The following is a 25314-nucleotide window of genomic DNA, read 5'->3' as shown; positions in this document are numbered from 1 at the left end:
ATGTGAATTTTCTTTCACCTTTATGGAAATGTAAACGGTAGATAAGGAAGCGTAAGTAAAAGTTTAACTACTGGATATTCTGTTACAAAAGATAAGGAAACATCTCAAGAAAAAGTCAGAAAGGGTGCCTGGAGGATGTGGAAGCAAATCAGAAGACTCCAAACTCCATGAACAGGACTGGATGAACTGTGCCATCGGGATATCAAGCGACCTATAGAGACCATAAAATCCAGTGACAATCAACAGGCAGGGAGGTTCCCTCTTCAGAGGCTCCCAGCTTGAGCTGGAACTACAATGACATATAGTAGAAGAAACCCCATTTGATTCTTTTATTTAAGCGGAACCTAAGGACAAGCTCTTTGAGGTGGTATCCATGTAATTCCTACCAGAGTGTCGGTGGCAACTGTATAATTCATACAACACGTCTTGGCATCCAAGCTCTAGCTCTAAACTGCACAGGAGAGGAGCCAGACCTCTCCAATGGTAAGGATTTCTCACTTACTCAGTATGGAAATGGCTGAAAGTGGAATCCAGTGAAGAAATGAATTCACGTAAGAAAGATCTAAAGAGCAACAGTTCTCACCTTTGTGAAGTCCCATTAAAAAAGATGTTTGCCCCTGCACGTGTGCATTTGTGTGTGTGTATGCGTCTGTGTGTGTCTGTGTGTGCATTCACAAGTGAGCAGAAATTCAAACATTCAGATCATTATCGGGGCAGAAAGAAATCAATACCTGTCTTTGTTAAGACACATAAGGTTAGTGCAAGAGATACAAAGAAACGAAGTATTTATTGTTAAAAGCTTTTCTACGAATCACTCAGCATCATACAATGAAGACATGGTGGCTACAGAGTAGAGGGAGTCTCTCTGTTCCCCTCATCCTTTATACACGTATTTGCTCACTGTCACAAACCCACTGTTGTATTTTTTAAACGGAGTTCCTTTCTTCAGTGAGATTGGAAAAGATCATACAGGATCTGGCAGAACAGATACATCGTATTAAACAACAGAGCAGTTACAGAAAGGAGACCTCTTTCTTTAGGAAAAAATAGCTTTCTTTTCCTCCTCATCCCTTTGCACTGCCATAAAAGGGTTCTCCACACAAAACCAGGCCAACAAACCCCAAATACCTGATTAGCATTTTCTCAAAATTAGGAGCCCTAGGATATGCACCAATATTGATATATGCACTAATATTTTCACTCGGCTTCCACAGGATAAATTCTAAACAATGTGGTTTAAAAAACCTGCCAGCTGAGACAATGTCTGCACTACAACTACCAACCAGCTACATTGAACAACTGAATCCCTGCTGATAACATTGGAAAATGTTTTGACAGTGTGTCTCAAAGTTATCTGCAGAACTTTTGGTTCTGTCCTGCATGCCCGTTTCCAGGCTACACACCAGCTGAGCCTGGCACTCCCACGTGCTCTCTCCCTGCACACACACACACATGCACACAGAACACACCGACTCACATGGACTGTGCTATTTCCAACAGTACTCTGCACATTATTTTGTGCTATGTCTTACTGGCACTTCAGTGGCACCCTGCTCCATCTTTTTATTGCCTTTCCCACTGTTGTATTTTTCTCTTTATTCCATAATCAAATATTTGTTTCCCCTTTAATCTCTACGAAACATGATATGAGTCCTGACTCATGGCCAACAGCACAAAGGACTAAAAAGACTGTTTATAACCTGCCATGTCAACACTTCTGCTCCAGGATGTTTTTCCTTTCTACTAGTACTCCAAAATTCTGTTGAACTTTTTCCTAGTTTGATGCTCTATTTTCTAACAATCTATATTATCATCCATACATGAACTACTTCTATGCACAGAATGTTTTAAGTATGCATAAATTTGTATTGTACTGTGGCAATAAGACCCTGAAACATCTTCTTATCATCTTTTATACACACAAAACAACAACCATCCTGAACTTCAAATGAATTTCTCATTCACGGTCTGCCACAATTACCTGCCTGTTCAGTGCCACTACCTTTCATTTTTGTACTCCCAAGCAGCACCTAGTCTAGTTCCTTCCAGTATAGCTCCATCATTTCTCTTCAAATAAAATTTCTCTTTGTTTTGCAAAAAAGCAGGCTCCCAGCTGCACTGCTGGAACAGAGGACAAAATTTCTCACTGTACCTCTTCAGTAAAAGAACTGAACTGTTCCTGAACACAGGAAAAAGACATCAAAATATCAAATCCCAGTTTAGCCAAAGGAAAGACACTTGACAGCTATTCCTAAGACTCGCTGTTGGTGACCAGTCTTTTTATAGACAGTGGGATGTAAGAATTTAGATTCTGGATTGCCATCTGCAGTGGCTGATTCGTGCACACACACACTTCATTACAGCATTGCTGCTGAACACAGATTCAGCTTTCAGTGATGCAGCTGTGAACAGGGCAGCAACACCACATTAGTTTTGGTAATTTACTCTGAAAGAGACTTGGAACCAGATCCATTCAATTAATTCTACAGAGAGGCCCTAAAAGCAGGCTGGACTCCAGTATGTTGCCAGCTGTGGCACCTGACTGAAATTTCTCTGTACAAATATTTGCCACTTCAGTGGGAAGGCTCTCAAACCCCAGAATTCCCTGGCAGACATCCTGCAGGCATCTATCTCAGTCTCGTTTCCTTCTCACATCCTTGCATATCTTTCTCTGCATTTCCTATTCCTGCAGACTGAACACACCCCCTGAATGCAGCTGCTCTGTTTGCCACATACAGAAAACAGTTTTATACACTGGGCAGCGTGCACACAACTGACACAGCAGTGGAACAAATATGGAAGCACAATAGCAGATGAAACCAACTGTTTTCCCTCATAATGCTTTCTTGTAGTCCAATTAGTGGAATCCTAAATTAAGCAAGATTTCAAGTCAATCACTGTCTGGCAGCCTCACAGCACCTCACTATAACCAGTTTAAGATTGCAGGATTTCACATTTTACTATGAAAAGAGGTTTTAACACAAAAAAGAGTTCCAAATGAAGTCATCCCCAGTAAAAGGCCTCAGGAAAAGAGGTAAAGCCATCCTTTTTCTCACACCAACGTTTTTTTGTGACAGTATTGCCCTCACATGACTCCAATCAAAAGTAAATATTCCAAGACATCTCCGAACACAACGGAGAGTAAAAGCTATGGCACTATTAATGTGAAAGCAAAGATATTAAATAAAGGGGTAGAACACTATCTCTTCTGTGACTGGACAGAAGAAACTTTTAAGTTAAATTAAGAAAGAAATTGGCAAAGGTAGCAGAAGAGGAAAGGCAATACTACAGAAAAATGCATTACTCAGAAGAGCTGCCTTCCTTCCATACCACATGTGAATTTGATTCTCTTTCCGAGGAAGTGAAGAAAGGAGGTGAAAAGGAGTAACCTAGAAGAGGATTTTGAGTGCCACATCAAATGGACAGTTATATTTTGGCAGCTGCCTTTTGGACTAGAATTCATGTTGGGCCATTAATCACAACTGATCTGTGCACTACAAAAAATGAGGAGGGAAAGGATTTAAGGAAGATGTCCCTGCTTCCAAGTAAATGTGCTATAAATTCCCGTAGTCTGAATTTACATTTACAAAGAAGATGATTTCCAAGGGATATGTTCTTTGTGCTATTTAAGGCTGATAGTGCTTTATAACTCAAGAGCATGCCACATAACCAGCACATATCATGTACAGGGGAACTAAATAATTCATAGTAAGAGGCAGTTCACCTATGATCAAAATGTGAGACCAATCCAGGGACTCTGTTAACATCTTGAAGAAAAGAGAAAACTACCATGTTACATGAAATTAAGTTTCTTGGAATCTGCACCAACAATTAGGAAGTTCTTTCCTGTGATGATTCCCCCAGGCACACACAGAGAAACATTTAAGAAATCTGATACTTTACATATATGCTCACTGTTAATATCTGCTGTGTTCAAGCAAAGCACCTTTATGTTATTTTCATTTTCTCAGAATGCCTCATTTGTTGCTATTACCACTGATATTAAGGATGCCTAAGAAGCTCTTACTCCAGGGATGATCCTCTTGGTAAAGGACATTGATCATATCCATCTAGTGATATGTGACACAGTCTAGCTTTCACTGCCAAGACAAGGGGAAGAGGAAGGAACTGCATCTGCAGAAGAGATGTCCCGACTGTATGTCTTTCTTCGAGAGAGGCTCCACATTCCAGAATGAAAATCTCCTTGTTTGTTCTTTCAGATGGTGAGATAGCTTTTTTCACTGGTCCAGCTGGAATAAAAACTCTCTTCAGGAGTATAAAACATTCCACAGCTATATTGACTATCTTGTTTAATTCCAGATAAGTTACTATTTGAGACTCTTGGGTACCGTAGAATGAGAACTGCCTTTATTTCTCTAAATCCGTCATCTCCTAGAACACCTGTCTCAACCTCCCCATCAGTGCCTTAGCCCATTAGGATTTGCTGTATAGTGTCTGAACTTTCCACTAAAACGTAACAATGCACGTTGATGAATGAACCTTTAGTCTTCTTTCACACTGACACTTGTATGGTGCTGCCTCTGGCCTGGGATGGTTTGAGACACCTGCCATGGGCAAGATTTTCAAGGGTCACTCTAAAGCTGGTGTTCTGACTGGTGTGTTAACAGTACATTCCCATCCAGTCAGGAAGCAGGTCCATGTGTAACAGTGAGCTAGTAACACTGAAAAGTCCACTGGTTTGGTGGTCATGATGCCAATGGGATCTTGTGAGCAGGACTTATGTGTTACGCACTCCCAGAGATTGTTCCAATTCCTGTCGGCGCTGCTGGATCTGAAAGAAAAAGTACAGTTCAGCAGATTCAATTGTTCAGCGGCAGAAGATGCATTTATAAGCCAGCAGTGTGGATATTTCTTTCATACCTTGCAGTAGAAATATCTGCTCACAGCCTCTTGAGACCATGGCTCATGATAAAATTCGGCTCTGCGTTCTTCCTCTGGGTTTCCAACAACATCAGTCATCACCTGTGACAAAACCAATATAGCTGTTCTACCACACAGACAAACTTTTAGGTAGAGTCAAAATTTATCTACATTACTACATAAAAAATGTTCAGAAGTGTTCTCAAAGCCCAAAGCAAATGGACAATGTGTGCGTACTACCAAAACAAGATCACAGAATCATCAAATGGTTTGTGTTGGAAAAGGGACCTTAAAGTTCATCTCGTTCCACTCCCTGCCATGGGCAGACACCTTCCACTAGACTAGGTTGCTCCAAGCCCTGTACAGGGCAGTAGGGGGTTGGAACCATTCTATGATTCTATAAAAAAATAGAATTCTGATGACCAAGTCTCCAGCATCACAGAATCAGAGGTAAATATAAAGTTATTAGCATATTTTGCAGAGCAGTATTGTGCAACCACAACTCTGATGCCAGCAGGGCAGAACATCATGGAGAAGGCTCTTACGGGACTGGTTGTCAGTCAGGGAAAACTCTGAACAACTATTCTATGTGTGTAGCTAGAGAAGCCCCACAACACTTTTGTTTGAAAGCTCCTCAAAGCAAAGGCTGCTTTATTTAAACATTCTTTCAGATGCCATCCCCTTTTGAATACAATGTAAATAATAATAATCACAATCTCAACAGTAGATTTTTGTAAGACTATTGACTAGGCATTTACATATGAAAGACACAATGATTTTAATAAAATAATTTCATGGATTCATTAATATGACTGATTTTGAGGCATGTCAATTAAAGACAGAAAATGTGAAACTTTATGAAAAACAAATAACTTGTTTTTGCTGTCAAACAACTGAACTTCTTTACATTCCATTTCTCGCATATCTCAAAGATAAGCTCAAAGGCAGCTGATATTTAACCTGCCTATTTCTTAAATAAGATTAAATTATGAACTAACAAAACACCCCAAAATTGTCTTCTTGTACTATAGGATGCTCCTGCTGAGTTTTATATAGCTTTGACTTTACAGAGTATATCAACACAGCCCTGCACTTCGATCTTACTGTCTGACCATGAATCCACCTACCATGCCCACCAGGCACCGCTGTTTCACTGGAGTTGGAATACAACCTAAACTGTCTTTCCTGCATACTGTCTGCTCTGGGATTGCAGTACTCCACTAACTGTCTCTCTTCCACCAATTATCCATCCTTGATGTTTGGCTATGCACTCTATACACATTTAGATAAAATTCTTCCATTCTGGTTCCACTATTCATTCTTTTTCAAACCTTAGCTTACCTTAAGATCCCTACTTTGGGACCGGAGAAGGTCTTGGATGTATCCTTTGGGATCTTTGGAGAAACTCAGCATGAAATCACGTTGTATTTTTAGCTGATTTATGGACTCAATTGTCTCATGAATCTGACAGTAAAAAAACCCAAAATATGTTACTTAATTTCTACCATTCTCCAGTGACCCTCAGGTCATCTTTGATACTCCTGGTAACGTACAAAGGTGACAATTCTATACAACAGACCTGTGCAGTTTCCTAGGGCATTTTCACTTCAAAGAGCAACTTAACTGCAATCCTGCCACTACATTTTGGTTTCACTTGTACTTCTGCAACACAAGTAGGTACAGGATTCTCCTTCACTTCCTGCACTGAAATGCTGCATGGCTCACAGAGCAAAGTCATGTCACCATACAAAGTAATAATTTCCTGTGTAGAATCACTCTTTCTGCCCAGTCTGGGATCTCTGGGGAAAGGTGCTATATAAATATGTCTTTAAACAGTGCCCAATGCAAGAAAGCAGTTATTCTCCTGGTTACCATCATCACCATATCTTCCATATCCTATTGTAATCCTTAAAATTTCTAGTAACTTCTTGATCAAGTCCATGTTAAATGAACGGCCATGACTTCTAAACTTTCTCTTAAGAGAAGGCCTAGTAAAGTCACGCTGGCTGCAAAAAGAAGTGGAGTGTGAACAGTGAGAAATCGGGAGTACGGAAGGTTTATAGAAAATGAATCATATATTCAGAAGTATTATGAAGGAAATGAGCATTAACTAGCAGGGAAGAAGGAAGAATGAAGAGAAGTCAGGGTCCTATAATGTTCCTGGATATCAACATCAAGTATGATCAGTAGGAGGACAGTTAATGAATGATCTGCACTACACACATAAAGAAGCAAACGTTTGCTACCCTGTTCTTCTAACATTCTAGTTTGAGATAGTAAACCTATCTTGTTTAGTTTCATGCATTCATCTTTTTTGGCAAAGTAGCTAAGGGGGTCAAGTACATGGGAGAAAATAATCCTCCTCTGACTATGCCATCAAGGCCACTAGCGTAGGCACTACATGGTAAGTGAGCTGCTGTCAACTTAAAATCATTCCTTCTTTGGGAAAATGCTAGTGTGGAGTGTGTGCTGTGTGGAGTGAACTCCATCGGCACGCGCCGAGTTCCCAGGAGAGGATCTGTGTCAGCACAGCAATGCAAGGCACTGAAGGGGAACAGCAGCAGCCTGTGCCCATCCACCCAGCAGTGATTATAACTTCTCATCACAGCTTGCCCTGTGCTCTAGCAAATGCTCAAAAAAGAGCTGAGACAAGGCACAGGAAAAGGTGAGCTGGACTGGAAACAGGATATCACCATGCATGCTGCTTGCAAGCTTATATAGGCTGGGAACCAACTCACTGAGCAGCTGCCCTGCTGAAAAGGACCTTCCTGGAGAGCCATAAAAGAAAAGATGCTGCAACAGTTACCAGAATCCACGAGGATTGCTGGTGTCCAGACTCCCTTTAAAATTGCACCAAGACCAGAGTTTAACATATTTGTTTGTATTAGAGGTAAACAAACAGAAGCTGTGCCTTGCTCTGAGAAGCCACTTTTGTTTATTCCTTACCAAGCCAAATCAGACATTGACACATGGCAGAAGCTGGCCAACAGTGACATGAACCCCTAATACAGCCTGCAGAGCCCACCACTGCCCTGAGACAAACACTATTATTTGAAGTGCACATGATCCTCTTTCAATAACACTTAAAACCACCAAACTGCTCCAGGTGATTTTCCTGCCATGCATGTCCCATATTTGCACCTACTGCAGAGAGCTGTTCTGCAGTCATGGATTCAAATCCCACACCCGAGTATGAGATTCTGCCAGCTTTGCCTTAGCAATTTAGCAAGATATCACGACCCCTCAATAAAAGGTTAGTCATACAGTTCAGGTGGTTCTCGAATGTCAGAGGACTCATTACACTACCTGTGAAATTCTACTTCTATCACCCTGATAACCATGTCAGGCTCTGGATCAAATCCTGAGTGGGAACACCACTCACCCCTGTGTATTCCCACTGCATGTGGCCAATTCACCCCTTGAAAGCACATCCCCTTGAGAAGTCCTTGTCTCAAGACACTACTGTCTTTGACATGTGACACCAAACCCATATGAAGCCACACAATGAGTACATGTACCATGGGATACTTTACTATTGGGCTAGTACCTTGTTGTCCAATGCTGTAATCTCCTGTTGGTTAGCTGTTGAGAGAAGAAAACTACTCATCTGGCCTTTTAATGGGTCTTCAACTTCTACATCTATGTCATAACACGCCGTCTTCTTCTGGTCGTTGGGATCAACGCTATGGGGAGTACAACACAAGATCATGAAAACAGCCAAAATGAGTCAGAATAAATATCCGTCCAGCCCAGAATACACTCTTTGATAAAGCCTGTTGCAGATGCTGGGAAAAGAGTGTAAGACCAGGATATCTTTATATATACATATATTCTAGTATATTCTCTCCTCTTTCATCCATCGGATTTCACAGATTTTTAAGCTGGAGCTTTTGTCCAGACCACCAAATTTAAAAGCTACTGATAGACATAGTCTTCATTAAATTGCCTAACGTCCTCCTGAGACCTATTAATAAGCTAAATACCAGTATCTTTCTTTGGCTTGTCCTGTCCCAAATTTATATTTAATTTGTTGGCATTTAGACTTAACATTTACTTTATCTTTAAAGTTTCTTAACAAACAGTTTTCAATCCCGTAGTTGGTAAATCAGACTTCAGTCATTGTCACACGTAACCACCAGTTCCTTGTCATTTTTCTCTAAGCAATGACTACATATCTCTGAGGACTTCAGCTTTTTTGTGGTCCGTCAGAGAGGCCACTGGGTTATGACTGATGACAGTATGTACACAGCTATCAAGCTGCATGGCAGTCAAGCTGCTTCTTGATTACTCTGTTTGATACATTGAAATGAATCAAAAAGCAAATTTTATTTTCATAGTCTATGTAATATTTAAACTTTATATCACATTACAAATTTAAAATAAAGGATCAAATTTTAAGCATATTCAGAAACATTTGTTGTCAATATTCTGTAGAAAATCAAATCACTACATTCAAGTAACAATAATGTTTAAACACCTAGAATCAGAGTTTTGACCAAGACCACAGAGAAGCTTGTGACGGATTGAAATACCTAAACAGTAAGACTGCAATCCGCAGAAGTCTCTTTGTCCCCCTTCTCCACACACAGTTGTCACTTAAATATGGCATGTGCTTGAAGTGCCCCAGACAGCTGAAAGCTGTATTTTATCTGCTATCCAGAAAAACATCTGTTTTGACAAGGATGCGAGAGCTCAGTATCTTGGTCACAATGGCCTTCTCTGAATCCAGGCATTCTTTTTTGTACATCTCTGGAGATCTCTTGGCTTCTTGGCATTCTCAGGATACGACTAACACCCAAACAGCTGACTCAATCCCAACAAAGCATGCATGGACTGGTCACTGCATTTGAAACTGTAATGCTGTTGTACACTTTACATAAGAGCTCAGTGATTTACAGGATTGCCCATGATGTACAACTTCTTATTTCAATTCCTTTTTTATCTCTTTTTGTGGGTTCAAACTCTCATTCCTCTCCCCTTGGGAAAGAAATCCAACCAACTCTCTCAATGGTATTTCTAGTAGGAATAAAAATAAAAGTTGTTTTGCATACCTCTAGAGAATTGGTGCCATTCTACTGAAAATAATTCAGAATTACAGAGACTAGAATGACACAGAGAATGAGCATGCAACAAAGTCCTAGGTATTCACCTGGAAGTACTGAATTCTGGTGCCTACTACTACAGCTGTTTCTGTACTTTATCTAGTGAGTGTTTTGCACATGACAGTGCTGAGCTGACTGACCAGCTTACCTGATGATGTGGTTTATCACTATTGGGTCTGGTGGCAGCAGTAGGTTAGTGAGTCTCTGAGGAATTTCAGAAAACTTTAGCCGTGGACAGTCAAAGATCTGCAACACAATAAACAAAAAATGTTGTCTGTCCAAAACCTAACTTGCAATTAAATGAGAAAGTAAGAAATCAGCAGCTCATAAGGAAGGTGATTTTGAAAACTGTAATTCCGGTTCCTTGCACAGAATACATTTTTGGTCACTTCTGTCCCTGTAAACTGCTGCTATACTTACATCTGGGCTCACAGAGAGATGCATCAGATGATGACAATTTCAGGTGTTCCACTTTTGGTTTAGCTGCTGAAGGGCACAGGACATTTTAATGGGACATAAGGATCAACTGTATCAATAATGAGAGAGAAGCAAACACTCCCTTTCTCACTGAGGGTTTGCAGTAGCACATTTTAAAGAAAATTTTATTTAATTTTTTTTACCAGAGGAAACATAAAAACAGCTTGCTTTTTTTTTTCCCCAAGGAATGTTTCCTGAAGTATTTTGTAGTAAAGAAAAATACAAGAAAACACTTCTGAATTTTAAAACTATTCACAATTTATTTTTTTTAAGATTAAGGAAAAATAAACTCAATGTGGTATTACATATTTTTAACCACAGCCTGAACAGCCTCTTGAAGGAACCCACCCCTTTCTGAACAACAATTCATGGTTACCGTCTCTTCACTATGGTCCAGAAGCTAAACAGAATCATGGACTCATTGAATATCTCAGGTTGGAAGGGACCCACAAGGGTCATCAAGTCCAACTTCTGGTCCTGCACAGGACAACCCTGAAAATCACACCACAAATAGGTACTGACTTCAGAAAAAAAAATTATTCTGAAAAGGATTAAAAGCTGTAGGTTTTGGAAATTTTCTGTGAGTAACTGCAGTACATTGCCATGAATCTAGAAACACTCCTTGCACCTGGAATTTTCAGAAATATAATTATTACCACCTTTTTTTCCTACTGGGATTTTTAATGCTCTGAACAGATGAACAGGCTTTTCTCTGAAGGTATTCCATTTAAACTGATTTAACCCTCCCCCGCCTTCTATATATTAACATTTGCCTTAAAACATACCCTTATGTAAAGGCAATCTGTGAAAACATTGAGGCCTATGCAAATGTTAGGGAAACTATTTTCACCTGATAAAAGAGATACACTACTTGTAGTATTGTATCTATAAAGAGAGACAAGCTTTGCAGCTCCAGAGACAAAGGACAAAGGCAGGGTTGAAAAGAAAGGACTATGAGGTTGTAGGACAGACATACAAACTCAGATGCTGTAGTTCCCCAGATACAGTATCTTCTGAAACCTATAATTTTCTCGGTGAGAAAGTCAGGGAATTTGGCAGCAGAAATACCTAGAAGCCACCTCTGACTTTTGAAATACCTTTGAACCTTTTTTCTTGCTTTCACTTGTAACATAATGTATTTCAAATCTCCTTGTTGATGTAAACAGTGTTTCTATACAGAAAAGGATCCACCTTCATCAACTCTAAAATTTGTCTGATTTGTTGGACTTGCCTGCATCCAGGAATTCAGTCAGCTAGTTTCTAAAGAACAAGGAAGTAACAGGATCTACTGAGTGTGCAGTTCACTCTTTGTTTCAGTTCTGAATTCTGACACTTGATAGAGACGACCGTGGAATTCCCACCCAAAATCTCCGCATACCAGCTACATCCAATCTGCTGTCACTGCTGGCTCAACACTCCTGTCAAACTCCTAACATGGGTGCCCAAGAGACAAGAGCTTGAAGAATGGAAAAGGGATCAAGGATACACACTAGTTAGAGGAGGGTGGGAGCCCAGAAACTAAGGCTACATGGAATTTTCCTAAAACTTCTCACATTCCTTCTGAACTGCAGTTAATGGTATAAACTTGTAATCCCTGGCTTTGAAGGCTCTCTGGCCACAGTGATACTGGTGTGTCAGGTAACTCATTCAGCAGTATTTTTTAGATACAACCACAAGCACACCAGTGCACGACTCAGAACAGCTGGCACAGCGAATGAGAAGACATGTATCTAAATGAATGGAGTGAGAATGTGTTATGTACTGCTCCCCTAAGGGACCCGCACACTTCCAGCTAGGACCACGTTTTTTTCCAGGAGTTATATGACTAAAACTATATAGTCTACAGAAATACTATCAGACTGGAAGGCATTATTAACCCAAATCCTTTGCCCTCCATCTCTCAATCTTAGAGTGAAAAACAAAAAAACCCTCATCATGAAATGTTTCATTTGATGAATGGGATTTATATCCCTAAGCACTAATGTCAAGTTTTGAAAGCAAGATTAGCTAATTAGGACAATTTGCCAGAGACCTAAGGAAAACAGAAACACTCAAATCAATCCTATTTATGATTTAAATCTATGCAAGCGCTGCATTCTTATGCAACTATTCCAGCTTAGCCAGCTCTTGCAGGGTGTGAGGTTCAGTCTTCTAGAAAGGCAATCAGGTACTTCCCAACTCTCTCATCTGATTCATCTTCTGAGAATGAGAAGACATCTACCAGGTCTGATGACATTCCTGAAGAGTTGTAACATAAAGGAGACCTACAAGCTAATAAGCACCTAATGAGACACACAAAGAGAAGGTGGCTTCAGCAAGTTCTTATTCTAGTGAAGTTCTTAAATGGAAAATTAAAAAAAAGTGAGAAAGTCCTCCCGCTTAACGAATGCAAGATACGAACGTGTGTACTTTTTTAGACAAAGGATCTGCTACAAATCATGTAAGCCTAAACCTACAGGAAAACAAAGTCAATTAAGACAGTGACAGCTCAGATAACATTATCTTTACAAATAAATATAATTGTATCTACAGAAAGGGTGGAGATGCTTTTAAGTGGCCTTCTGAGTTAATTCTAGAAGTCACTTTGAAAGACAAAAAGTCTTAATGTGCAGCTTTCAAAATATCATGCAGATCATTAAGGGTATTCTATTGTCTGAAGTAGACTTAAGAGAAAATAACTTTTCTAATTATATCTTCCATGTCTTCTATCCTTCATGAACAGCGAAAGAGAAGGGAAGAAAACAGGTCTATATATGATTTGATAATCAGAATCAGCAGATTATTTCATGTTTCTTAGTACAAAATGATATACTGGGGAAAAAAATTCCACCAAATCAATACAGAAGTCCTCCTTTCTGGAAAGGCTACAGCTTCTGTGGGAGTGCTGAACCACCAGATGTGGGGGATTTTGACAACACTGGCACATGGGGAGGGTGCTAATGATATTACTTGTAGTGTATGCTGAAAGCCATTCAGTACTGAGGATACTGCAAATCATTAAGGGAAGATAAAAATGAGTAATTTTCATTCCAATTCCAACTCATCCCAAACTCATGGATGGATGTTATAGTTTGCTTCTAAAGAGCTACTGTGCCCAAAAAGGAGTTACCTGCTGGAAATACTTGTCGCAGTTGATGTATTCCTTATCGTGAGAGTCCTGCAGCTTGTTAGTTTTGATGTACTGCCAGAGTGCCTGGATGATGGCTGAGCGTGTCTGCGTGTGGATCCCCAGCAGCCGCGCCAGCCGTGGGTCCAGCTTGAACTGGGGGGGCTGGAACAGGAAGAGAAGGAGGGGGCAGTGGAGAGGAAAGCAGACAGACACACAGTATGGAGTTTCAGTATTAATTCTCAGGGCACTCTGTTCCTTGGGAGAAGCACCCCATTCAATGGCAGAGATTGAAAAAACACAACTTTGCATTTCTGTATCCTACTGCTGATGCTCTGGAAGAAGGAAGGGGGACACTGTACCTGTGCCATGCACACAGACTTAACTGTAGCATATGCTTTAAATAATAATAACTTGCACAAAGACTCAGGAAACAATTCTCCTTTTCAACATTGATGCATAATTTTACTGTAAGGAGTGGGAGAAGAAATAGAACAGCCCTTCCTCTGAACTACTGGAGGTTAACTACAGAGGGAGAAGGAAGTCATGATGATGCTTCCACTGTTGTAATGACTGCTCATCAACAAGCTGTCTTGGAACTCTGTTTTTTCAGGCATGTTTCCACCATTCTGGTGCATACCAGAACATTTACCCAACCACAATCAGTCAATAGAATATATTTCTTCTGACCTCTGTGATACAACTCAACTACCCTGGTCTGCAGCCCTAGTAATACAAATTCCCTGGATAATTTGGAATTACACAGCTGGTTCAGGTACCACTGAACTAGCAAAAGCCACTCCTTTGAATCTTTTTAAAGAACCACACATGTAACTCATGTTCAACTTATCTGACTATTCTCTAAGAAGCCAGAGGAGGAAATGCATATTCTTTCTGCAGGTGGGTAAAAAAAATACTAATTATCATAGTGCCAAGACCTATTATTTTGCTGGACTACATGAGAAGCTCACTTGATGTGTCCCCTTTAAATCTTAAGTAATCTATCAGTTGGGTATCATTCTAACTTCAGTGGACCACGTGACATTCTGAGCCCACGTATATTGTTTTTTGATGTGTGTGACAGGATGAATTTGCTCTGTTGCACCGTGTCCCAATGGCTGCACTGACCTGGTAGTCCAACATGAGGAGTAACGTGCATCGCACACTGACATCCCCAGGTCTCTTCACCTGGAATCCATCCGTTTCCTGGGTCGTGGGAGTTCTGTGCCACTGACAAAGGGAGAAACAAGACCGTCAGTGTTTTTTTCACTGATGTCCATGAAGGTGCATCTTGCACAGCACATCGTGCCAGAATAAGACAAGTACAAGCCTTCTGAAGATTTGGCAATTTAAAAAAGAAACCCAACAACAACAAAACCAAACCACAACAACCCCCCGCAAAAGATTTCAATTCAGCTTTAGTGCAGAATCTGTACTGCTGTTACACTTGATAGGAAAAATGTGCATGATTTTTTCATCTTTTCACACATTCTGTTCAAGATGTGCACTACATCACTACTACATCTATGTTTTTGGACTAGATTCTGTTAGCAAACATTCTTAAGAAGAATGGAGTTTTGAAAACTTTGAAAATACCTTAAACGAGATAACAAATATAAGGTCACCTAAACGAGAGAGACAACAGGCACCTGGGTGCTTATGTGTGCCACTATCACATGTGTATACGAAGCGTGCACAACCCTCTCACCTCCACAAGATGGTTGTCAGGTCCATAAAGATCTTTGTCCAGTTCTATAACCAAACTCTTAAAAAAAGACGAAAACTTCCGTTTCTGTTTGCTGAGCTGTACAAGCAGAAGAACCAGATATGTTTAAGGCTATGTGTATTAGCTTGTGTCCTAGGCTTCCTTCTCAGCCTCTCTCTTGTCTTGAACATTAAATCCCATGTAGACCACAAGTGCGCTCACTCTAATTGAGTTTTCCCTCTGACAAACACAGGATAAGATGCAAAAATCTCAGCAGTGGTGGAACAATAAAACAGAACGGTAGGGAAGATTTCCCTGACTCTCTTAATGTTATTGGAAAGAACTGGCTTGTCATGTGAACGTGGCACTCGTGAGAGCAGGTCCAGAGAAGGGCCATGAAAATTATCTGAGGGCTGGAGCACCTCTCCTGAGGGCAGGCTAGGAGAGCTGGGGTTGTTCAGCTCAGAGAAGAGAAGGGTTTGGGGGGTATTTAAAAGGGGCTTGTTAGAAAGATGGAGAGAGACTTTTTACCAAGGCCTCTAGTGATGGGACAAGGGGTAATGGCTTTAAAATGAAAGACGGTAGGTTTAGACTGGTCATTTTTTACTCAGGAGGTGGGCAGGCCCTGGCCCAGGCTGCCCAGAGAAGCTGTGACTGCCCCACCCCCGGAAGTGTCCAAGGTCAGGCTGGACGGGGCTTGGAGCAACCCGGGATAGTGGAAGGTGTCCTTGCCCATGGGAGGGGGTGGGACTGGGTGGTCTTGAAGGTCCCTTCCAACCCAAACCATTCTATGATCCTAAGGCCACTGTATACCTTTCATTTTAACAGCTTGAGGTTTTTTAATGAATGCTAATTTCTTGGTCTGATTTATCAGATAATAGTAAATTTTACAGATTGATCATATACTAGGTAAAACTATTTCCTTTTACATTTTGTCTTTCCATTTAATTATCAGTATTCACTGTTTACTCCACAGCTCATACTGTCTACATTAAAAACTGGAAGGCTTATAAGCACATAATCTGACTTTCCATAGAATATAGTCTATGGGATTCCAATTTATTTATTTGTATTTAATGAAGATAATATTTTATTAAAAAATGACAGTAATTGAAAAGATATTTTGTTCCAATAAAGAATCTCTTTTTCTTGTTAAAATATATGCTCTAATTTCTAAACTGAATTTGTCTAACTTCAATTCCCAGATGTTGCACTTTGTCATCACTTCATCTTCCAGGAAGATTATGATTCTGATTCATGTACAGTTACCTCTAGACAGCCGAAAGCCTTGCCCTCTCCACGCATGCAAGTTCTTAATCTGTTTAGCCTGTAAATACTCAGCTTGTGAAGTCTATTCAAATAGGTGACATCTTTATTAGGAAAGTCCAGCCTTCCCCAAGGAAATCTAAATCCATCACTGAGGTTTCTGAGGACTTCATAATGATAAAACATTTCTCCCATCCTTGCTCTCACCATCATATTGTTCTCCCTAGGAATATGAAGTACTGCCTTCTTGTTATCCTGCTCTTCACAAGATGCAATGCCTGCTGTAGGCCTGACTTTTCATACCTCTTGTGACCTGAACCCTGCCTTCTCTTTTAAGGGAATCATCTCAGCCCTCTTCTCTCCACCTCCCCCTACCTATCCTGTCCTTAAGTCTGTTTCACCTCCTGCTGCTCTCCCCAACACTCCCATTAGGGCCTTATCCCTCTCTCCGGTTGGACATGGTGCCTTCCCAGCAGCAACAAGCTAGCGCTGCCATTAAGAGATGTCTTGTCTCTGCTGGTGTCCCCACCACTCCACAGGACAATCTCTAGAGCCCTGCCAGCCCCAGGGAAGCACGGGGCAGTCGTACGTCATCCAGGAGCTTCCCCTCCACACGCAGCTCCCACGAGGCAATGCTGCCGTCGGAGTCCTCGGCATCCGCCTTCGCAGGATTGAACGTGTTGGAGATGTAAAGTCTCAGTTTCCGCTTTTGCTGTTGCACACACAGAGAAAAAAAAAAGGACAATTCCAGTTAAAGTCCAAGACCTGAGGAAGCCACAGGAAAGGTGACAGTTACACATTTAGTAGAGAATCTACATGTTTAGTACAGTTGCACCAGGTTATACTAGAATATAGGATTTGGTTACATGTAAGAAAATATACTGAAAAGCTGAATCTGAAACTTCCTTTCTTGGCTATACAAACATACTGAAATTTGCTGTAAGTGGAGGAAGACAGGAGGTTGCAGGGCCAAGCCCAAGAGGCAATACATCCTCTACTTCTGGATTAGATACTTGAGAAATTGTTGTAAGAAAAGCATGATTTGATGCCCTCCCTGGCTGGAAGGTCCTAGCTGGACCTACCTAGATTGCTAAAACTCATCTGCAAACCTCTTGCAACATGAATGCCTTTCAAAGTTGAATCAGTTCAGATTTGTAAATGACAGTCACAAATACAGCTCATGCTGCAAACCATCTGCCCTGCACATTTCTGCCCATCTGCATCCTACAATCATGCAGCATCTGGTAACAGTCCTCCTGCAAACACACCTGAACACAGAGACACACACCCCCTTGTTGCCTTACCCTCCTCTTTAACTTTCTTCACGTTCAGCAAAGGTTTCAGCTCCACCCTGCTGTGAGACCTGAGTGGAGGAAGGCACCACACTTCATTCCTAACCCAGGCACTCAAGTCTGTGAGAGATACAATCATGCCTACCTGCTGCCATTTTTACAGGCTACCTGAGGTTTCCAATCACTGTGGTGGCTTTTGGCTGTGTCATTTCTCAGCACTTTTCCTCCCATGCACCACACAGAAAACCCAGCCATTAAGTCTGATGCACAGATTCCAGACAAGATATTGCCAAAAATTACTCTGGGACTCTAATCTCCAATATCTATTTATAATACAACAACAAAAAGGCTACAGTTGTCAAGTTAATGCAGACAAAACAATCTTCATACAATATAAGAAAGGAGTAGTCTTGTAAAGCTTTCACACTCACATATAGGAGAGAAGGAAGTTACAGACAGCATGTTATAGAGCATAATCTGTCATGGAGGAATGGGAAAGGAAGAGATTTATGCCTGAAGAGGAACAAGGAAATGACTACATTTTGCCAAATCTGGAGAAGATAGTGACAGGAAGGTTTGACAGAAATGGAGTGTCAGTTGTATGCACTGACAGGGAACAGGATCTTCCAAAGTGCCATGAGTCCAGAAAATGACAGGTAGGCACAGGTAAGAACAGGCAGATAGGTAGAAAAACATTTCTGGGAATCTACATTCTTTCTCCATCCTTTCCCATGGGATTTCTGTTGCTAAAATGCTCTTTCATAATACCTATTTTTTTTAATGACCCAGAATCTCTGTTTGGTGTGGTAGACTTGTGAAGGACTTCACATTCCTAAATTCACAACTCTTCAAATTATCTTGTCCATTTTATGAACCATTCCTAAACTTTATCCCCACCTGGATTGCTTGCAGAACTGCAAGTCTTCATAATCTTCATAAACAGCATTTTCACTTAATAGTTCCTCCTAGATACTCATACTAATATTTCAGGTTTATATCGCTTATTCCATTTCCTCTTCTTTCAATTTCCAAAGACATTATCTCCATTCTCCCATTGCCCTGGAAACTCCTTCTTTCCTCATCTCTCTCAATATCCAGATAGAAACTGTGTCTGTTTTCTCAGAAGTCTGACATTTCATCACCAAGATAATCCTCTGCAATAACATCCTTATTCAAATCTGAGTATTTTAGATGTCTCCCTTTCTCCTAGTCTCCAGGCTCTAGCTGCCTTGTACAGTCCACCTAAAACCAAGTTAGAGTTAGTAACAACGTCCAGCTCCACAGAGAGTGTCCCTATCAGAACTGGAATATAGAGGCGTCTCTCACCCAGAGCAGCAGCAAACAGATATGTCAAAATTTGTAGAAGAAACAAAATTAGTTAGGTAACTAATGAAAAAAAAAATGAACAAAACCTTAAAAATATCCAACCAAAGCAGAAAAATCAGTGACTTGGTAGACTACACAAGTATCATGAAGACTAAAAGGAACTAGACAATATTTACTGAGTTCAAAACTGCACTGACACATGAAAAACACATGTAGACAGTTCTATGAAAACTTCAACAACTACAGCAAAAACAACCAACAAAGAAAGTGAAACAGAGGTTATAGAGGAATAAAATGGAAAATAGTATGCACAATAGTCTATAAAATCCACTATAGCAGTTTATTTGGTAGTTGTATACTGTACTTTCTCAGGAGAGAATGAGGAGGTGTATAAGAACAAGCCAATGTGGGTGGTAAGAACAAGCTAGGTGCACTAAAAAAAATCTTCCTCTGCAGTGAATTTTTTACCTAAGAAAACAAACCATTAATGAACTTGAAAGACATATTTAAAACATAGACTGATTAAAGAAGGAGATTAGGTGTTTGCATTTTCCTTATCTCACAACACAAAAAGCAGAACATACAAAATTACGTCAGAAATGTTTCAGAAACAGTGCAAATCCAAGAGCAATTCCTCAGTCATCTTAAAACCTGAAAGCAGGGAAAGAATCTCAATTCACAGAACCAGGGAGAGAGACACTGTGATAGCAGTCTGATGCTACTACTCGTTTATAAGCTAAAAACGGAGAACCTGGGAATAGATCATTTGGTCTGAGAAACTGCAACTATACACAGGTCTGGTAAACTCAATGTCCCACACCAGTCCCTGGCGGAAGAGTGATGGTCCCTGGATGACAATCTCCAGTTTGCAGTCCTGCATATTCCCTACATCACCTACCTCAGACAAATTCAAATTTTCCCCAGGATTACAACCCCAGTTTGGGAATCACTGTTTTAAGGCAAATACTTCAAAATTACAAGAGCTGTGATAAGAGATGGAAATGCAGGGATAACTTTCATTGCTGTTACTAATGCTCCAACTGTAATAAAATGAAAATACTTAACATTAGAACAACTCAAATTTATCTAAACTTAGACTTAGTTCGACAGGTCTTGACTTTCACAACTGCTACATGCTAGGGCTATTTATACATGAATTTGAAAAACATCTGTTTGATCATTCTCTAGATGTTAAGTAACTGAGTAACTGATATTTAAAATGTATTTGCTGAACCCTAGGTGGACACAGAATTTTCTGTAGTGTTGTGTCTCTTACACTGTTCCCTGCTCCAGATCTCCATTGCACAGCTTACAGCTGGGACCTCCTGTACCTGTTACTTCCCTAATTAAAGACTGTGCCACAAACTAAACAGATTCATGAATGCAAGTCCAAGTCTCCAATAATTTTTAAACACGTCCACATTCCTGGCTAGTTTAAAATAATGTTCTGCCCATATCAAGAAGCTACAACAAATTACTCCTTCTGAGAGTCCAATTTAGTATATACAACACTTTGCGACAATGAACTTGTGATTTAAGCCATCCACATTTCAGTTTCCTGTCTATCTAGGTACGTTAATGGATCTTGTTTCTTTTTTTCTGTTTCAATATATCAATTGGAAAAACATCAGGAGTTAAAGTGTTCTATGTCTTATCAGATACCTGTACAGTGACAAACACAACAGAATCTTGATCTCAGTTGGGCTGACACCCATCACCCTGGTACAAACGAGAATGTCGGCTTTACCTCACTGCAGACATATAGCTGCAAAACCCTTTGTACTACAGGATTTACTAGATGAATGACTATGAGCACCCTATACAGTCAAAAGAACTTAAATTCAAGGTGTGAAAAGAAATTCTTCACAATGAGAGTGGACAAACATCGTAACAGATTGCCTGAGGAGGCTGTGAAACTTCCATCCTTATGGATTTTCAAAACTCAACAAGGCCTTGAACAACCCTATTTTGAGCAGGAGGTTGAACTAGATAGCTTCCACAGTTTCTTCCTACCTAAACTTTTCCATGATTCCAATGAATAGACTCAAAAAACTTAGCAAAAGACCATTTCAGTAGGATATTACGAAGAGTGATGTGCTGGACTTGATCTGACATTCTTTTTCTGACATGAATAATCCTTATACAGGATATGTGTACATTTTTGCAGGATCTTTAACAATTTTTCTGTAAGTAATTCTTCCCATCATATGTTCAGTTATTCCACAAGTTCAGCTTTGGACTGAATCAGAATTGGAAATTTAATACATCTCTTCAGCACACCCCTCTAATCTCTTATTTTCTTGTTTTTAATCATTCTGATACAAAATTTCAAAATCAGTGTTTATTTATCCCTAAGCTATTATTCCCCTTATTAAAGGCTTTCAGAAGCTAGAGCTGGTAATAACCACAGAATTTTCTCTACCACTTTTCCATGCATGCTGATCCCCAGCTGCTGAATCTTTGGAGCTTTGTCTGACCCACTCCAAAATATTCCTGTAACAGGACTTTTATTGAAAAGATCATTTCACCGTTTAATACAAGAACTATTTCCCCACTCAACACAACCTACAAATTTTTCACAACATTACCTTCATTGGCCTCTTCAGCGCTTCCTGAATATCCACACGCTTCCGCATAATGGTCTGGTCCAGCTTGCGTTCAAAGGCCAAGAGATCCATGTAGGCCTGCGACTCAGGAACCAGCTCCCGGATCTGAGAAGGAAGCAAGGAATATCCAAGCACTGGAAGCACGAATCTGCCATGTTCCAGAGCAGCAATACCGACCCGTTCCATGCCCTCGGACAGATGTGCCCAGAGTTGTTCTCCCTCCTGCAGTTCCCAGACAGTGAGGCAGGTCTCAGGGGCATGGGACAAGCACAGACTGAAGAGTGGGAGCACAGAACTGAAGCTAATGGATTCTGGAAGACCCCGGCTAGATTCACAAGGCCTGAACCATAGCCGCTTGAATTTTCAAGTGCGGCTTAGCTACCAGCAGCCCAGGAGCCACTGCTGTCAGCAATCCAAAGTCCAGTAAATTTGTCCTGTTCAAACTAAAAGAGTGCTGCATCTCTCTAGACTAAAAAAGAGGGGATGTTCATCTGATGTTTCAAAAACAAGTGTTACCCATTGTAAGTAAAAACTGCCACGTAGGATGCAAGCCTTTGCCAGCTCATCTTCCTGGCTGAGGTGGAATTGACCTTCACACCAAAGTTTCCACATGATCAGCTATCAGGTGTCAACCTACGATCCTGCCAACTTTTATTGATATTTTAATGCATTAGCTAGACTATGTTAGTTCTATTGACAAATATCCTTTTTATTTTCTGTTTGATGGAGAAGTCAGTAGAGAAGGGAATATGAAGTAGGCTGGAAGGAAGACCTCATGATCTGAACTTAGAAATGGGCAAGTATACCCTTAAATGAAAAAGTTCATTCTTAATTTGGGGCAAACCGTATAAGAAAGGAACTGTAAATAATAAAAATAAATATATGGGACTGCCTTGTCTATTTCTACAATACTCACCCTAGCTGTCACCTATATAACTAATATATTTATGTTTTTAAATAATACATTTAACTGTTAGAATACTTCTATAGGAATTAAAAGTCAGTTGGTATTCCTGTTTTGCTTTAGAATCAGAAATCTACAGTTTAAATTTGGTGTAAGACACAAACACCTATGTGAGAGACATCAGGCACACATCTGTTCACTGTGTTCTGCAAGGACATGAGAACTCCTGAATGAGCTCATCCCAACAGTCATCTCTTCTAGCATTGCATCTCTAACAGTAGTTGAAAGTTGCTGCCTTTAAGTACCCATAACAGCTCGAGGCTCAGCATTTCAGAACCTCACCAGGCAGTGTGGGAGGAACTACCTCCTTTTGCTCATTTGGAACCTGCCACCACTGAGCTTCATTTGATGCCATCCCTGTGCACAGCTGGGGCAGCAGTGGTCAGGCATTCCCTAGGCACCTTCTCCATACACCTTACAGTTTTTTGTCATCCCTTTCTTAATAATTTTCTTTTCCAGCCTGAAGATGAACAACTGTTCCCTGCTGTATTTAGACTGATTAAGATTATCAAATAAATGTCTCTTCCAACCTACTCTATTTGTTTTGAGATACTAGAACACCTGCTCTGTTTACAGTAAGACTGACACTTTGGAGAAAGCTAAACCACAGAGCCAAAAACTCTGTTCAGCTTTAACTGAACCATTATATTTCTAACTGCTCATATGCTTTCTCAAAGTGTTAGTATTAGCAGAATAATAAAGGAACAGGAACATTTCTAAGAGCAAAGCACGAAGAGCAAGCATTCCCCTGGAAACATCAAGGAGTTGCCAGATAGCTTGCAAAGGACAGCGGTGCTTCCTCCCAGTGAGTACAAACCTCTGGACCCAACAAAATACCCCAGTGCTTTTATCCCGTCCCACACTGATGAAAAGATTCCTCAGTTCCTTGCCTGAGGAAATTAATTGTGGTGTACTGCAGTCAACTAAAAATTCTGGACTGAGAAAAGAGTTTCAGACCTTTAACACTGAGCTCCATCAGAGTCAGTTCATGAATCCCCAGTCTCATGGTGATGCAGGGAGAGGCCTACACAGCCTTTAGGATACAGGCTATACCACACAGGTGATACAATCTTCCCATCTGGTTTGCAGGGTACTAGAGCCAGGATCTAATGAGGTTTCTAGTAAGTTTGTAGAAACAGCAGTAATCTTCAATAAATATTTCTATTCCACACCTTTACATCGTTTACCACATGAAAGTGAAATGGTATTTCCTATTCCATTCCTATAACCAAACTGCATGTTAAATATTATAAGATGTTAAAAAGCACAAACACTTTAAAATCAGCCAAAGACAATACTGCATATAATTCCCTGAACTGCAAATGGTCACAGGTTGGGAGAGCATTTGAGAGAAGAATTGTACTTGCTGTCTTTGTACTCTTCTCTAGAGATGTGTTGTGGTCACAGCAAAGACGGGATTTTGGGCTAGACCAAAGGTTCACTCAGGCCAGTTTTGGCAGTTCTTACAGTGCTTTGGCTTCTCACTCTACTACTGGAATAATCTTTTAGAGGCATGATAATGTTCCCATTTCATATCCTTTCCCAATTTCCCCTCAGGAAAATCAAAGGGAAGCCCCAGCAGTATCACATCACAATGAAGAATTTTCTTAGGTTTTGGTATACCTTAGCTCCAAAAGATAAGGGTACTCTTACACTCCCAGTCAGTAGTACATAATTAATTTTCAGTTTTCTTCACAGGTAACTGAACCCCAGTTATCTGGGTGGTCCTTCTTCTTGCATGGTTTGCCCTAAATGAAAAGTTCATAGCTCCATGAAAGTCTCCAGTCTTCTTCTACTAAAGTTCTAACTACAAATGTGTTAAGAATATTTTGACATTTGAATTCTCCATTCTTGCCTTCATCTATTTGAAAAAAACTCCAGAAAGCACCTATTAGCAGCATCTCACTGGCCAAGGTTTTGAAGCATGTCTGTTACACCTTATCTTAGAATTACAGAGATAACTGGAAGAGATTACTAATAATATTAGTAAGGTAGTGTCTTTCTGGATGTTGGGGTTATTTTTTTTCTTATTGTGAAAATACAAATGTTTCAAACATTTAAAAATTAGTAAGAACAGATTATGATTAAATTATGCACTTTTGTCCTTGATTTCCATAAGTTTATTTTTATTGGTGGTGACAAAGGAATGGCAAACTTGCAAGTGGGGGCACTGAGGAGAGTGTGGAGGGAATGACATGATGGAAGAGGCTTTCACGATTTCCTTGTAGAAGCAGCACAATGTGGGGGCCCCACCACACCTGTCTGTAAAACAGATGTGCAAGGCTTGCAAGACAGAAGCAGAAACTAGGGAACAGCTGCACCACTACAAATTCTGGGACATGAACAACATCATGGGATAGCTTCTACAGCTGCCACAGCACAACAGCTTGACAGCAGGCTGCAGGCCAGGGAAGACAAGAAGAAAGCCTTCTGCAAGTGGATCAGCAACAGAAGGAAGGCTCAGGAAGACCCAGGTCTGGGTCTGGTTCTGCCCCTCGTGTCCAAAGCCCCGGAGAAGGCCGTGGTATTGTGTGCTGTCTTTGGCTCCATTGCTCCTGGCTAAGTCCTGGTCTCAGTCCTCCCAGGGCC

General features: G+C 40.5%; 1 protein-coding gene across 5 annotated transcripts in view; it reads right to left on the bottom strand.

Annotated features, from left to right (window-relative positions):
• Positions 1–768: 768 nt before the first annotated feature.
• The window catches only part of SMARCD3 (SWI/SNF related, matrix associated, actin dependent regulator of chromatin, subfamily d, member 3), a 71474-nt gene continuing 46928 nt past the window's right edge, over positions 769–25314 (bottom strand). For all 5 annotated transcript variants that reach the window (XM_051773029.1, XM_051773026.1, XM_051773028.1 and 2 more), the window contains 10 exons: positions 21744–21866; positions 17127–17249; positions 15275–15370; positions 14695–14796; positions 13570–13731; positions 10132–10229; positions 8429–8564; positions 6223–6345; positions 4882–4983; positions 769–4792 (listed from right to left, as the gene is read on the bottom strand). In XM_051773029.1, coding sequence (XP_051628989.1) covers positions 4739–4792; positions 4882–4983; positions 6223–6345; positions 8429–8564; positions 10132–10229; positions 13570–13731; positions 14695–14796; positions 15275–15370; positions 17127–17249; positions 21744–21866 — 1119 coding nt within the window. In that variant the 3' untranslated portion in view covers positions 769–4738. The remainder of the gene's footprint in view (positions 4793–4881; positions 4984–6222; positions 6346–8428; positions 8565–10131; positions 10230–13569; positions 13732–14694; positions 14797–15274; positions 15371–17126; positions 17250–21743; positions 21867–25314) is intronic.

Source organism: Manacus candei, unplaced genomic scaffold (assembly GCF_025592945.1).
Source record: "Manacus candei isolate 608988 ecotype Guabito, Panama unplaced genomic scaffold, ASM2559294v1 h1tg000164l, whole genome shotgun sequence".
Classification (NCBI taxonomy): Eukaryota; Metazoa; Chordata; class Aves; order Passeriformes; family Pipridae; genus Manacus; species Manacus candei.
The sequence above is the reverse complement of the archived record's forward strand: the minus strand, read 5'-3'. Positions and strand labels throughout refer to the sequence as shown.